Source organism: Pollicipes pollicipes, unplaced genomic scaffold, assembly GCF_011947565.3.
Source record: "Pollicipes pollicipes isolate AB1234 unplaced genomic scaffold, Ppol_2.1 Scaffold_1600;HRSCAF=1878_pilon_pilon_pilon, whole genome shotgun sequence".
Taxonomy (NCBI): domain Eukaryota; kingdom Metazoa; phylum Arthropoda; class Thecostraca; order Pollicipedomorpha; family Pollicipedidae; genus Pollicipes; species Pollicipes pollicipes.
This window is the reverse complement of record NW_023595962.1, coordinates 17391199-17407343: the sequence shown is the minus strand read 5'-3', so window position 1 is coordinate 17407343 and position 16145 is coordinate 17391199. Positions and strand designations below refer to the sequence as shown.

The 16145-nt window shown below is 51.7% G+C and overlaps 1 protein-coding gene across 1 annotated transcript; it reads left to right on the top strand.

Moving 5' to 3' along the window:
- Positions 1-8950: 8950 nt before the first annotated feature.
- Positions 8951-15080, top strand: LOC119110659 (putative protein FAM47C). Its single transcript, XM_037234592.1, has 3 exons — positions 8951-8979; positions 12831-13230; positions 15000-15080. Exons 1-3 carry the CDS (start codon positions 8951-8953, stop codon positions 15078-15080), a joined length of 510 nt encoding a protein of 169 aa, XP_037090487.1.
- The last annotated feature ends 1065 nt before the right edge of the window (positions 15081-16145 follow it).

The following is a 16145-nucleotide window of genomic DNA, read 5'->3' as shown; positions in this document are numbered from 1 at the left end:
TTGATATTAACAATCCGTCATAAAAGCCGGCAATCACTACGCTGTGTATGCCAAACAGTCCACCAAAGCTTTTCTTATGGCCAACACCAAGACAAAAAAATCCACAAACAAACCACGCATTAATCCACCGCTCGACACAGCCCCCGCGACCGGAATGGCCGGTCGACGTCAGCTTTCGTGTGTTTCGAGGTATCCTTCAAGTCTGGCTGCCAGATGCTGCCAGGTATTGCACAAAACCATTCCATGGCGCAATCAAAGAAAAACGTAATGGGATGCATTTTTACAAACTTTGAACCTTTGCTATTTAGGGTCGTATTTTAACATTGAAAGCTTACTTATAGAGACAAGTAATATCTGATGCCTACCTCAATATCTTCAAATGTGGAACATTCCCTTTAAGCGCCCGAAAAGCCAGTCAGAGGTCTCATTTAGGGGCTCCGGCCAGAAGGGCCGGGCACTCAAATACTAACCAGAGGCCTTGCGCTTATCAGGGCTCACTGAGTCGATAAAGACCTATATTTCGGTCAGACTCCACCAGTAACATACAGTCGGCTCCGTGGCGGCATGGGCCTGAGGGCCCGCCCCCCAAGCAGGGATATAACCAGAACCGGCGATTTATATTGCTCGGGCCCCACAGCGCATAACAGTGACCCTATATTGTCAAGGGGCCCCCTAGTCCGACAGAGGCAGTACTCGAGGGGGCACGAAAAGCCTATAGGGGCCACGGGTCCGGCAATCAAGGGTCTGATTGGATGGCCTAAGGGTAGAAAGGGCTGATCCGATTCTTATTTTAGGGGCCCCGACCTGCGAAGACGGGCCCTCAAGTAACGGTTAGAGGGCCCTTTGCGCCGATCGGGGAGCCTCTGAGTCGATATGGGCGATATTGTTGGTCAGGCACTACCAGTACCTCGCAGTCGGCTCCGTATCGGTATTGACCTGAGCGCCCACTTACCATTCAGCTACAGAGCTGGGATCAGTACATTGCAATGGTCGGGTCCTCCGTATCTGTTAGGGACCTTAAGTGTCTAACAAAGGGTTCTATGCTCGCAAGGGGCCCCTCGCCGACCAGGGGCAGTGTTTGATAAGGCCCGAAAAGGGGCCCGAACGACCCACCGAAAACGATGATCGAAGGCCCAGTTGGTGGTTATAATGACCAGAAAGACTGGTTGTAGATCACGTAAAGAATCGCAGTCAGTAGGGAAGTGACCCTAGATATCAGTCAGAGGTCCTCTTGCACGGTTTTAGAAACCCATGAGACAATGCGGGTGTCTGAGTCGGTTAGAGACCACGAACACCGAACAGTCGGCTCCATGTCCGTCTGAGCCCCTGAGACCCATTACCCAAGCAGAAACGAGGCCGGGGTTCGCGATTTGCAATGTTTGAGGTTCCTGACACAATGAGGGGCTCCTGTGTCGGTTAGGGGCGGCAATGTCGGACAGGGGTCTTGTGGTGGCAAGTGGTCCCGAGTCGGAGCGGTGTTTTAAAAGGTCCGAAGAAGAGCCGAGGGGTCTCTCGAGACCGAAGATCAAGGGCCCTATGTGATGGCTAAGGAGTCCTGAGGGCTGACTGTAGGTCACATTAAGGACCCCCGCTCATAGCGCCGTGACCTCAAATGCCAGTAAGATGATCTCTTGTACCGATAGGGACCCCTGAGACAGAGCGTTCCTCTATTTCGACCCGAGATCATGAACAACGAACAGTCGGCTCCTTACTGGTCCGAGCTTTGGGGGCCCATTTCCCAAGCGGGGATTAGACCGGGCCCGCGATCTATATTGGTCGGGCTCCTTTACCGTTCAGGTGTCCAGTGCCAAACAGGGCGTTCTGCTTCAACAAGGGGCCTCGAGTCGGTCAGGGGAAGATATGTTCAACAGGAACGTGGACGGGAGCCCGAATGTCAGAGGGCCTTTTGGGTTGGTCGGGGTCCTCTGACAACTGGAGGAAACATGAACCTATGATGAGTGCTCGCATTGAGGCAATAGAAGACTCCTGTGCAGGTCAGGGCCCCAGTGCCGTACGGTGGGCCTCAATCCCCATCCCGGTATGGGCCCGTCAAGACCGGCTCGAGTCTATGTGCCAATGATTTGGCCACCTGCGGCGAGCAGGGATGTTGTTGCGTTAATGACAGTTCATGCCCCGAACGAGGTTCAGCTGCACGGGTCAGAAGGTCTCCCGTGTAAGGGAGCGGACCAATATGATATGAGGTATCTCTCTGAGGGCCTCCGGTTCGGTCAGGGGATGCCGCCCCGCGGCGCCAGAATGACGGCCGGTAAACACACCGCGGTGGGACAGAATGATCCTGCATCCCTTGACCGATGTACCCCGTAGTGTTGTACTCGAGGGGGCCGCTTTACCGGAAAGAAATAAGAGGTTTCATTCGTGTTGAACGGAATGAGTCGAAATGAGTTCAGAACGCACAAGGTCATTTCCTTGAGAACGTTCAGCATTTAACAGAATCGACTAGTGAAACACATAACATCAAAAGGTTTGAGCCTGCGCGCTGGGTACCGCTAGTGTAGTGGTTAACGCGCCTGCATTAACCACTGCACGCGTGGGAAACCACAGGTACGGGGCCCGATTCCCCGTGGTGCCCGCCCTCCCCGCTGGGGTGAGACGCTGACGGCGCCATGTAGCCTCAGCAGCTGAGAGCGCCATAAAGCCCCGATGACACGCCCGTAATCCCGAGGACCAAGGAGAGCACCGGCTTGGGTCGCAACTTTCGCAAAACCGAGCGGCGTTGCCCACTGCAAGTAACGCCAGGGGGCGGGCCCAGGGCGCGCAACAATGACCATCGTGCAAAATATTGCTTCTAATTGTCTTTTAAGATTACTTCGTGCATTTCAAAGGTTACATTGGACAATTCTTATACAATTTTGAGGATGTCCTCTGGACAGATAAGCTGTTACAACAGTACGGCAATAAAATATTTTACTCCACTCTTCCAGTTCCAGAGTCCGCTTCGCGACTCAGCGACCAGATTCCAGCACAACTCCGCGCTGCTTTAAGGGCCAAGCCGTTGTTACCATCGGTCTAAAACTCGCGCGTGTGAAATATGCGCCGAGACTGCCTTCTAAATGTACTATTTGGTGAACAAAAGCGTTTAAAGGTACTACTTTCAGATGCGTTACCATTTTCGTCCACGTGTTGGCCACGGCCTGGTGTGAGCCGCGAGGCCGACCCGCGCGGCCTGAGGAGACTGCAACGCCTGGCGTCGAGTCTTTTACCATTATACGAGGGCGCGCACGTTCAAAACTGCGTTACATAAGTTTTACCACGAATCACTTCTGACCGATTGTTGAACATACCCAGACAAACATGGCTTGGCCGTGTTAACACAATTCGTTGATCCATTGCAATCTTCAATCTACATTCGCAGGATTCTTGCTATCTCCGTTCAACCCAGATAAAAGCTCTGACAAAATTATGAACTCTTTCCGTTTAAAACAGTTACTGAACCATTGTAAAATGAAAAGCGTCTGCGATTTATTTCATGCAGTCATTTCCCGCATGATTTTGCCAGTTTATTTAATGTAAGTTTAGGGCAAAGTTGATCTTGCGGTACACACGCATATATATATATATATATATATATATATATATATATATATATATATGTGCATATATATATATATATATATATATATATATATATATATATATTCATATGAATTTAATACACCCAAACATGTGCCGATAAGCTTATGCTTCTTATATCAGACCGAGAGGCGCTTCACAGCTGACAACTGCCTTGTTCGGCATAAAACACACGTACAGTGTACACCGCATGATGGCTTAACACCATCATGCGGTGTAGAGGGTACGCCACTGACACCATCATGTGTTAGGCGTGCACCGCGTGATGGCATAACACCAGCATGCAGTGAATAGGGTACGCCACTGACACCATCATGTAGGCAGTGTGCACATAATGGTTTAGACCCTGGCATTTCTCTGGTGTATTCCTCATCGGTGGGCTCTTTCTTCAAACGCAAGGATAGATTACCTGAATCCTGCCAATCGACTGCTGCATAACAGTTTTGCTGAGCCTCGTGTGGGGCACGATCTTCATAGGCCCCACGTTTCGGAATTTGCATGGTCGCTTTTGGTAGCGTTTGGGTAAATCTGTCCGGACGGGAAAATTTCTTGCAAAGCCTGACCCCTACCCCATGCGAGAGCATCCGTTTGAATTGTGATGCACCAATGTTGGCTCTCATTTGTAGTATATTGGGCCGGACCAATTTCGCACTAGATTTCAGAACTGTGCTCTGCATACCTTCACAAAAGGTCATCCCTATATAACATGACTTCGTCATATCTATTAAGCATTATGAAACAATGACACATATCTGTTGGTTTGCTTGTGGGTCGTGTGTCATTGCACACACACGGTTGTGTGTGTGCGGGGGGTGTCTCGACAAAGATGTCAGCATGTCAGCACGGCCGTGTCAGAAATGTTTTATGAGCAAAGGAGGCATTTGTTACGATGACACCACATTAGGCATGTATGAACACTCAGAACTCATCTCCAACAACTCATACCACAACGATCACACATCGCCGTAGCCCATGCACCCGCCGACCGGTGCTCCATTAAGGCATATTGGAGTAACGTCTGGGCCATAGCTCACCCTGAACATCAGGATCGATAGCACGACCTGCGGGGCCGAATATACTAGCAAGAATGACCAGCTCAAGATCCTAAAAGGCGCATATATTGCGGGCGTGATTAACCGGCAGATGGACGTGGGAGGTTTACTGTCTTTATATGGCCGCACAACTCTGGTGTGCAGGCAATAAAGTGGTAGGTGTGACTTGCAATGAAGTCTCATGATATATGTGGATGACAATGATACCCACCTTGCATGTGCAGCATTATCTGAATAAGCAAATACCTGTGCACATTGTGTACCTTAAACCTTGTCACAGCCACGTTGAATGCACGAAATTATGTCTCGTTGTTTAGAGATGCCCTTGTATTGAGAGTGCTTTATCTTGCACGCATTCTACAAGCTTAAATGGAACCTGTTTCACTTCACCGAAAATAAACAGGAATTCGAGACGCTCCGGCAAACTGAACAATGCATGGCATGGTGTTTTTGCGCCTGGTTTGCATGCCTGACGATGTTAATGACTTTAAGGAGTCCATAAGCCATGAAATATAGATGCAATCCAACATAAATTTTTATAATGGCGGTGGGAGGATCATCCAGAGTCAGCGGCGTCTTTCCGGTGTGGATCCGGGCGTGTACCACAAAGCTGCTCGTATAGCAGAACGCCTTCCCACAACTCTATGAGTGAACGCGGACTTGACTCCAGCGCGGGTCTTCGGGTAACACTTAAAATGCTGGCGAGTCCAGAACGCAGCCTCGCAGGGGTCGAAACTAGACGGCTCCTCGCCAGTGTGGGTCCTCACATGCGTGGTACAACTGTTGCGACTGATAAACGACGTGTCACAGGCTTCATATCGGAACGGGTCTTCCCCGTTGTGGGTCCGAACATGTTCGTCGAACTAGCCACGAACACTGAACAGTTTACCACATACGTCACGACTAAATAGCATTTCTCCAGCGTGTGCCCGAACGTGCAGCGCAATAATATTGCTCGGACGCAACGACTTCCCACAGACTTCGCAAAAGAACGGCTTCAATCCAGTGTGGGTCAAAGCATGTCTGTCTAACCGAAAGCGCTCCCTGGAGGCCATGCCGCAAGCTTCACAATGAAATGGCTTCTTGCCTGTGTGGCTCTGATCACCTGCGCCTAACTGCTTTCGAAGCCTGAACGTCTGGCCACAGAGCTCACAACTGAATGGCCTCTGAGCGGCGCGAATCCGGTCGTGCTCACGTAACTGGCCACGAGCTCGGAACGGCCTGCTACAGACTGTGCAGCGGAACGGCTTCTCACCGGAGTGAGTCAGAGCGGGTTTCTCACCGGAGTGAGCCTGAGTGTGGGTTTCAAGGCTGTTTCTGTGAGCAAGCAGCTTTTCAGGCACTTAACAATGAGAAGGTGCCTCACCGGGGGTCGACCAGGAACTGCTCGACCAATTGGCAACGAAGGCTAGCCGATTTGCCACAAATCTGAGGGCTAAACGGGTTCTCACCGGCGTGTGTGAGAACATGCAGAACATGAACAGAACATGAACATGCAGAACAGAACATGAGCATGCAGAACAGAACATGAACATGCAGAACAGAACATGAACAGCACATGCAGAACAGAACATGAACATGCAGAACAGAACATGAACATGTAGAGCAGAACATGAATATGCAGAACAGAACATGAACACGCAGAACAGAACATGCCAGAACATTCCTTCGACGGAGCGACTTCCCACAGACTTAGCAGATGAACGGCCTTTCTCCAGTGTGGGTCATGACATGGGTTTTGAACTGACCTGATATGACATGGGTTTTGAACTGACCGCTGTCTATGAGCCATCTGTCACACACGTCACATTTAAACGGCTTCTCACCGGTGTGGATAAGAGCATGACCCCTTAAGTCCCTATGGTGACTGAACACCTCGCCACAAACTTCACAGCCGTACGGTTTCTCATCGGTGTGGATAAGAGCATGATCCCTTAAGTCCCTATGGTGACTGAACACCTCGCCACAAACTTCACAGCCGTACGGTTTCTCACCGGTGTGGATAAGAGCATGACCCCTTAAGTCCCTATGGTGACTGAACACCCCGCCACAAACTTCACAGCCGCACAGTTTCTCACCGGTGTGAGTCCGCGTATGCTGCATGAGGCTGCTTTTGTTAGCGAAAAACTTCCCACAGACCTCACATTCAAACGGTTTTTCGTCGGTGTGGGTCCGAGTGTGCAACACGAGACTGCTGTTCAGAGGGAACGGCTTCCCACAAACGTTACAAGTGCACGGCTTCGCCCTAATGTGGGCCTTGAGATGGATGGCTGACTGTTGGCGGGTCCTGACTGATCTCCCACAGACGTCACAGTTGAACGGCCTCCTACCGTGTGGGTCAGGTCAGGTCAGGCTGTGGCCAGTCAGCCGCGCTCTCTCCGCAAATGATCTCTCGCAAACGCTGCAAGTAAGAGGCTTGTGATCAGGGTGGGCTCGAGCGTGCCTTACCAAATTGCTCTTCGCTCCGCAAAGTTTGCCACAAAAATCACACTCAAACGCTCTTTTTCCTGTGTGAATGCAGGCAGGGGCGTCGATTTCATTCTTCGTGGCGAAAAGTCTTCCAAATGTTTTACATGGGAAAGGTCCCGCCTCGGGCAGTGTGGCTGATGACATGCAACACTAGCGAGGGGTTCTGGCTGAATGTCTTCTCGCTGACGTGACACCTGTAGGTCTTCTCAGTTACAGGAGTGTCATCACTAGCGAGGGGTTCTGGCTGAGTGTCTTCCCGCTGACGTGACACCTGTAGGTCTTCTCAGTTACAGCGAGAGGTTCTGGCTGAATGTCTTCCCGCTGACGTGACATCTGTAGGTCTCCTCAGTTACAGGAGTGGCATCCAGACGTTGACCTTCGAGTCTTTCACTGCGTGATTGTCCACAGAATCTGCGCTCCGAGTCTTCGCTGTCGTGCTGGCACTGACCACGTGAAGCCGAGACAAGTGTGTTGTGTTGGTGCTGACTTTTCGGATGTTCTGCGAGATTCTCCTGATTGGAACGCTGGAAACTGCAAGACCCACAGCAGAACGAGGGCGCATCTGAAGACAGGCGCCCCTGATCAGACTTCATCTCATGATGTGCGGATTCCCTCGCAAGAGACTTTGTGAGCCCTGTCAGGTTTTCCGCATGTTCGCGGGACGACTTATCTATGACGGCTCTGATAAGTTGTGGCCCTACCCAACCATGGCCTCGCAGCTGTCCTTGGAGTCATCAGGCCATGGTCCATGGTTGGCTCCACAGAGCATCCTGGGGGACAAAGGCTGATGTCCGTCCCGGTGACTCAGCTGTTTAGAGTGCCTGCTTTCCGATCCGCCCACCCGTGGCGGGGTGGGTTCGAGTCGCTTTAGGCGCTCGTTATTTGCCCTCGAAAGGCATGGCCTGCGGCTCGTGACAGCCGTCAGATGGCGTCAGAGGGCAGGGCGGACCGTGCCGAGCACTGCGGTATACTAACTTTTCGCCACAAACTTTTTGCCGTTGAGATGGAATTGCGCAATCGGATGGCTGGGGTGAGGGTTCACACAGCAGGCACTGCTTAGCGTTAGCTGTGATCCCAGAAATGCATGCATTCATTCATAGATTCGGATTTAATCTGAAAGAAGGAATGCGCTTCTGCAGCTGTAGTGATGTGCGGTAGGCCCAGCTACTTTGCGGTGCCGCGTCGAAGAAACGGTTAACGGGGCACTGACGAGTCGTGATTAGTCGCATATTAGGACGAGCCAACCCGGCAAAGTAACCGATCTGGCGCCAGTGCTCATGCCCTGCCGAGCACGATCGGAAAACTGCCTACATACCGAACGTTGCCACAGGCTTCAGGATCCTTTTGAGACGAGTAGTCTCACGGGAGAGGATAAATATTGGGTTGGAACCAAGCTGGTTGGCTGAGCGGTACACAGACTACCTCCCCCCCTGAAAGACCATCTCTCGCCCTGAAAGACCACCTCTCACCGTGAAAGACTACCTCGCGCCCTGAAAGGACGCTGACGCGACCCGTAACAAAAGAGCGTTTTTCCGTCTAGCTTCCTGGCGCGCCATGCAACTGCGCTGAAGCCTTCAGGCTGTCTGGCTCATTCACTGCGGACGTTTTAACAATCAGAGCGCCTCACAGTAACATGGGGCATGTCATGGTAGGATCCTGAGGTGACCGTATATGACATAAAACACACAGCAATAGCAATACAATATCAAGGTTTCTTCGTTTCAGAGCCAAGCTGTGTTTTTTACATAATTATTTTAGGGGCATCGCTGGCGCGCGCACGGCCTCGCAGTTGGACGGCGATCGGCAGTGGACAACTGAGCCGATCACGTGTGGCCGGAATGATACTGCTCCACCATGAGCCGATCACGTACGGCCGGAGTGAAACCGCTCCACCATGAGCCGATCACGTGTGGCGGGAGTGACACTGCTCCGCCATGAGCCGATCACGCGCGGCCGGAGTGATACTGCTCCACCATCAGCCGATCACGCGCGGCCGGAGTGATACTGCTCCACCATCAGCCGATCACGCGCGGCCGGAGTGATACTGCTCCACCATTCTTGGCCAGTGAGATGGCAGCGGCTCGTATCGAACACTCTTCGACCTGATTTATGAAAGCGGCGAATTCAGTACGGCTAAAACAAAGTCTGCACAACAAAGCCCAACTGAGAGCAATGCATACAGTTTTACGTTGCTGCCGTACCGCGTCGGACAAAAACGTGTTTGATGTCCATGCAGGCGATGAAATTGATCAGGTTGCCGATTACATAGCGAGGAAATCTCTGATTTCAGAATTTTGTGACCGGCTATATGATTTGTTTCCAAATATCACGCTACATCCTATTTTCCATCGCCAATCCTAGAGGCACATGCAGATATAGAATTAAGATCTATACATAATAGGTGCATATTTCCAGGGCTGTAGGAGTGTTTCTTCTATTTTGCGTACATCCGTAACATTACCAAGACTTTTGCCGACCACATCCTGAGTAATAGCTAATACAGTACATTAAATCAGTGAGAAAACGGAAATACAAGTGAGAGGCTCCGCATGAGAAATATCAGGGAAACCGAGCACTCGAAAGTGGTAGGCAAAACAATCATAACAGATGTAAACAATTAAAAGCTAACGGTTGGTACGAGGGCTATTGCATGGTAAACTGCACAAGATATGGCCCAACTTGTCACATCTGATTTTGATGATATTTGGAACGCTTAAAGCACGTATCCAAAAACAGCTACCGGGAACCAATTATAGGTGATCACTGAAGTCAGATAGAGGTCAATACAGGTCACAACTTTTTACAGATGCTGCACGGTTCAAAAGCCCACAGCTCGGTGTTTTGGTGTTACAGAAAGGTAGCCTTCGCCATTTGAATGGCCAATAGCGCAGGTGACATTGATGAATGATTGTTTCCCTATGATCCCGGAATGTCCCTTGGCTTGGCCAAGTCGCGAGAACCATTTTCGGCTCATTTGCCATGCTTACCGACATTGGTCGCCCATTTTCCCCGAAAGGAACACATCAGCCCTCATCCTCCCTAGAGAGATCAAAATATCATTCTTCCCGTGTAATAACCAGTTCGCCCATGTTCTCGCCTGAGGATTTGTCTTTTGACCCCCTCCCCCTCCTTTCGAAAAACCAGGAGCGTACCGAACCCAATCAAATTCGAAAGGAATCGACCGTATCTTGTGCGATCTGACGTGGAACGACAAGGTGGGTGGTTAGTGGTAACTGGAGAGGCCAGAAAGAGATGATGCGAGCAGCCTTCTTGCAGCCTTCTTACGTCATGTCCAACAAGAACGCAAGAAGTCCATCCGGACTTTGCCAGGACCGGAAATCAGCGACTGGGTAAGAACGACTGCACATCACTGTACGGATCAATATCAGTTCGCCTCAAAAGTGATGCGCTTGTGTCACCAGATGCAGGTACCCACACACCTACCACACAGCGGATATGAAACCTTGTTTTCAACTGAGCAGCTTAGCTCAAAGGTACATGCTGAAACAGCATGATCTATCGTGTTCAGATGTCCTCCCAGATTACAAGTTTTTGATACGCCGTCCAACTTTGGCGCGTTACAATGTGACGAACGAATGCCTTCCAGTTATGGCCGATGTTAACTGGTTAATGGGATGCAGGTTGCAGAGATAGAAAAGATGTGGATATTATGTAATCTGCGGTCAATCCCGTGCCTACCTACGATCGGAATGCCAATGTTTGGCAGCACCGACAAACGTCGGCATAATGTTTGTCACAAAAAAGAATTAAAGTAAAACACACCGAGTGCCAGCGTGGGCTATTTCATAGGCAAAACAATGACGTAATGACAAAACAATAATTGTGGGCGTAGCACAGAAGCACTGCGATGCTATTTCGGCTAATAGCACTACCACTTATAGTGCATTACCAGCACTGCCACTAATGAAAAGTTATTGATGTCCGTGCCCAATGTACAGGAAGATTAACCAGAGATGGAATTCTGCAGCCCCTTGTCTGAAGTCAACAGCGCCAACGCATTGGGCTTGATGGCCGCGGCTGCGTCTGGAACGGTGTAATAGACGACCCCTGATTACAACGACGAGTCAACAGACGTTGGCTGACCGACACCCGTCGTCTGGCACGAGTGGGTTAATGTGGAACCCGGCCGCGGCTGACAAACACAGCCAAGCGGAAGCATTACTCCGATCTTTAATCAGATATTTCGGGCCTGAGTGGGGTAGTGCCGACCCCGGCCGCGGCTGAGGAACACAGCCATGCGGGAGCATTACTCCGATCTTTAATCAGATATTTCAGTCACCTTCCTGGAATTCTGACCCACGAAAATAAGTTTATATCACGCGCCCATGCAAGCATGTTGTAATTCGCCCGAGGTTTTGTAATAGTGTCCCTCGCGTGCTGCGCGTTATCACTTCGGACAACATCCGATCAGAAAATTAAAGGAAACGTTTCTCTTTTGAAGATATTGAAATAAGCATCAGGTATGATGAAACAAGTTTAGTTATAATTATTGGGATACTTTGTAAGCGGAGAAGACTGCTCTGACAGCACAATTCTCTGTTTAATAGACATGCTCTTCAATGGGTCATGGTTTGATTACGTCATCGTACCATGTACATCATTGACTGAAAGCCAATTGACGGTCGTTAGATCTAAAAATGGCGGTCGTGAACGTCAGATGTGGAAGCCACGACAGCCTATTTTTGGCTCTGGTCGCCGCATGGTTTATGCAAGGGCAGAATTTAAATGACGTTATTATGATGTCATGAACGCCAAGGTGGTTTTGAAATATTCTCCTTGATACACCACTCCCCATTTTCACGGGCCTGTGGTTCAGAAACTAGAGTGGCTTAGGTCTTACGAGGGGCAGACTATGAATGACACCGAAAGGACTTCAAGATGGCTATTCCAGTTCAAAACCTCATATAAATATCGAACACTCCCTTTAAGGGAACCGTCGCAATAATGCAATACTCACCCGGTCTGCCGAACACCAAGCTTCTAGCCGTATTGAAGAAGTCCTTTCCTGAAGGCCCCAGCTCCAACACTTCGGTGTTACCATCCAGAGCATTGTCGAAGCATGTTTCAAGCAAAGTTCATCACACATTTTCCTGCTTTTTATGCCCACCTCTATATTTTAAAGTTGTTGTATTGCGCGGGCGCACAAAGCTGTTGCATTCACCTGCATTTTGCTCACCAGCCGTCCATAATGCCATCTATATGGATGGCATCCAGATAGCATATCATTTCCAGTGGTTCCATATTTGACCATGGATGGTTCCCGACAGAAAATAAAAAATCGGCTTGATGTACGCTTACCGAGCCTGTCCCCCCCCCCCGCAAGGAATTCTGCTGCGTGTCTGGTCAATAGCCTATCGTTTCCATACACTGCAGCGAAGTTGGGCTGGTTGAAGGGTTGCTACGAGCACTGGAACTTGCCAAAATCAGATTGAACCTGGGGATTTGGAGGAACTTTGGTGAAACTTTGACCGCGCTTACACCCACCTAGACAATGCACACCGGGACTCGCCCAAATGTTGTCAATACACTCTCAGCAAGTAGTGCTCAACGCTTCCCTCCCTCAGGAGATGCCTCACCTGACGCCAGCAGCCCTTCCAAAAAGTTACAGCGCTCTCCAGTCCAGGGACGGCCGCAAGCGTTGCCATGACGCGCAGACCGCCGGGGAGCAGACGGACCGGGCTGACGGGACGGGCCTAGGGCGGCCTCGCTCGGCCCGGAGGAGGACAGGCCCAGGGCGACCTCGCTCGGCCCGGAGGAGGACAGGCCCAGGGCGGCCTCGCTCGGTCCGGGGGAGGGCAAGCCCAGGGCGACCTCGCTCGGCCCGGAGGAGGACAGGCCCAGGGCGGCCTCGCTCGGCCCGGAGGAGGACAGGACCAGTGCGGCCTCGCTCGGCCCGAAGGAGGACAGGCCCAGGGCGGCCTCGTTCGGCCCGGAGGAGGACAGGCCCCGGGCGACCTCGCTCGGCCCGGAGGAGGACAGGCCCAGGGCGACCTCGCTCGGCCCGGAGGAGGACAGGCCCAGGGCGGCCTCGCTCGGTCCGGGGGAGGACAAGCCCAGGGCGACCTCGCTCGGCCCGGAGGAGGACGCCTCTGCCGAGGTGGGCTCTCTTGTCCCGCGTCCCCCGGCCGGCAGGCGGCGCAAAGGCGGAGCCAGGCGCAGAGGCGGAACCAGGCGCAGGCTGCGCGGCGGTTCGCCGGAGGGCAGGCCGCACCAACAAGACCCAGTTTCATAACGTGACAATGCCGGCTCCGCACTCCCAAATTGTGTCCTGTAGACAAACGAGCGGGGAACAGAGCAGTTTTGTCTGGTCTTGCGATTTTAAAATTCACTCATGAATTTGGCGCATCAGTCGGACTTAGTTGTTTCTAGATCTATGATCGATCATCGCTCAGTGCGATGCAACTTGGAATTACGTAGATTCGTACTTTTGTTCTAGGACACTTAACTCCGGGCAGATGACCTACTCCATCTACCGCGATGGCTGCATTTTTCTTTGAAGCATACCGATCCTGTTCTGGTACAAACAGCAGATATCTTTCTGTCGCTTAACTTATTGAAAGGCACTTAAGGTCAGAGAACGTTTCATTTTTAGGTGCTCACAGCTACGGTCTCCATGCATTCATTGCTCTTTCTTTTACACCGAGCTCCTGAGTTACTGCTCATCATATGAATCGTTATGCCCATGGGAAATATGGGGCCATGGCTATGAACCACTCCAACATATCACAGACGCTTCAATCCTGTGAGAGCTGCTATCGTTGCCACTTTCCTGCACAAGCCATCTAGTTAAGACAGAGCTGTAAAATAGCATTGTCCTTGCACTTGAGGTAATGACTCCACATGGTGGGCTATTGATGCATTGCATCGCCTACACTCACTCCTTCATCACTGAAATCCCGAGGGTACTTCTCCGATGAACGATAGCTGTACCGACCATCAGTTACATCCCCTTCGTACAGGGTCTGTTGGGAGATTGATCGTCACAGCACATTTGCTTGGGATCTCGCTTACGTATGCATTAAGAAAAGGTTACTCTTTTCCCTTTTTACACACAGAATGTTGTTTTACGCGAGGAATTCCCCCTTGCTCGTTTTTTACGCTAGTTTCTCCGGAACATCCTCAGTAGGTGATAGTTTTCAGGCATTTCCTAAGCATCTTTTTGCAGACGGTTTCATATTTCTGGCTGAAGGCATGAGGAAAGGCAGCTCTTGAGTCCGGTAGCGGGAGGGACTTTCAGTGCTAAGGTGGCGATCCACCCGGGATTACGCGCACTCTTGCGTGTACGACAGTGACAAATGTTTTCTTGTGCTTCCGGTGAAAAAGACAATTACACCATGGTATGGTCAGCAAACAGCAAAAGTAGAATGAGAAAGGAAGGCTCAGGACCCAAAACGCAGTGAGTTTTCAAACAATGTGAGGTACATGAATGGAAGGCCATGCAGCTATACAAGTTTCATTTCTTTATGTCTTAATGCAATGCCATTCACTGAGCCCGTTATGGGAAATGTTCTATTCTGACAGCTGCCGCCACCACTGCCACGCCTCCGACCACGCTCGGCATGCTCAAAAGCCGCCACGCCATCGAGAGCTTTGACTGCCTCGGTTGGTTCAAGTAGCTGCGATTGATATCGATCGTCGATCGCCGCTCGAATCGGCGTCGTGCGTTGGCTTCGCCACCTACCGGACCATGGGCTGCGCGCGAGGCTGGTCGCCGCCTCCACCGGACCATGGGCCGCGCGCGAGGCTGGCCATCCCCACCTGCCGGACCATTGGCCGCGCGCGAGGCTGGCCATCCCCACCTGTCGGACCATGGGCCGCGCGTGAGGCTGGCCATCCCCACCTGCCGGACCATGGGCCGCGCGCGAGGCTGGCCATCCCCACCTGCCGGACCATGGGCCGCGCGCGAAGCTGGCCATCCCCACCTGTCGGACCATGGGCCGCGCGTGAGGCTGGCCATCCCCACCCGCCGGACCATGGGCCGCGCGCGAGGCTGGCCATCCCCACCTGCCGGACCATGGGCCGCGCGTGAGGCTGGCCATCCCCACCTGCCGGACCACGGGCCGCGCGCGAGGCTGGCCGCCGCCACCGTCAGCGGGCCATGGGCCGCGCGCGAGGCTGGCCACCGCCGCCGTCAGCGGGCCATGGGCCGCGCGCGCCACGCTCCTCAGCCGTCGTCACAAACCCTTAATCGCCACTGAGCCACGTCGAGGCGCTTCCCGTTGAATCAAAATTGCCCATTACAATTCGGACCTATTACGCTAATCATGACTCTCCATCTAGTCACCTTAGAAAACCGATAATCAGCCTGTTTCAGAGCAACTGACTGCCGATAGCGTCGAGACGCTTTGTGGCCCTGGATACGTGTCAGTCCACACTCCGCGTCCAGCCAGCTTTGTGTTTGCTGGACGGGATGTTGGATCGACCATTATCTGGTCTCACCCTTTTGAGCTCGCCGGTCGCCCGCTGAATTGACCGGTTTTGAGCTCTCCGGTTTCGCCCCTGAAGTAGCCGGTTTTGAGCTCTCCGGTTTCGCCCCTGAACTAACCGGTTCCATGCTTTAAATATGGAGCGTTGGTGTTGAGCTGGCCGCTGCCGTTGTATTTACCCATGTGTGCGTGCGGGCCAGCTTGGAGATGAGCAGACCCCGCGGTGCGCTAGATCGAGTCATGTACATATTATGCTCTTTCTAGATCTTTGACTTATGTAGTGTTTAATGCAGCGAACCAGGCTGGTGAATGTGTGTCTTATTTTACGAGGCAGTCCCTTTGCATTGTTTTTTCCAAGCGGTATCTCTGTCTGGCAGTGTTTTTTGAGGGTGAATGTTCTTTTCCTGTACCGACCACGCATTTCGTGCTTAATTATTGCTCACCGTTCTGAATGATTTCACCGCTGTATGGACGATAGACTCTTTCACTGATCTTAATTGCTATGAATTACTGGCCTCTTATTGCGCGCATTTTTTTACTGGCCTCTTATCGCGCGAGGTGACCTCGTATCGCCTGATTGTATGGC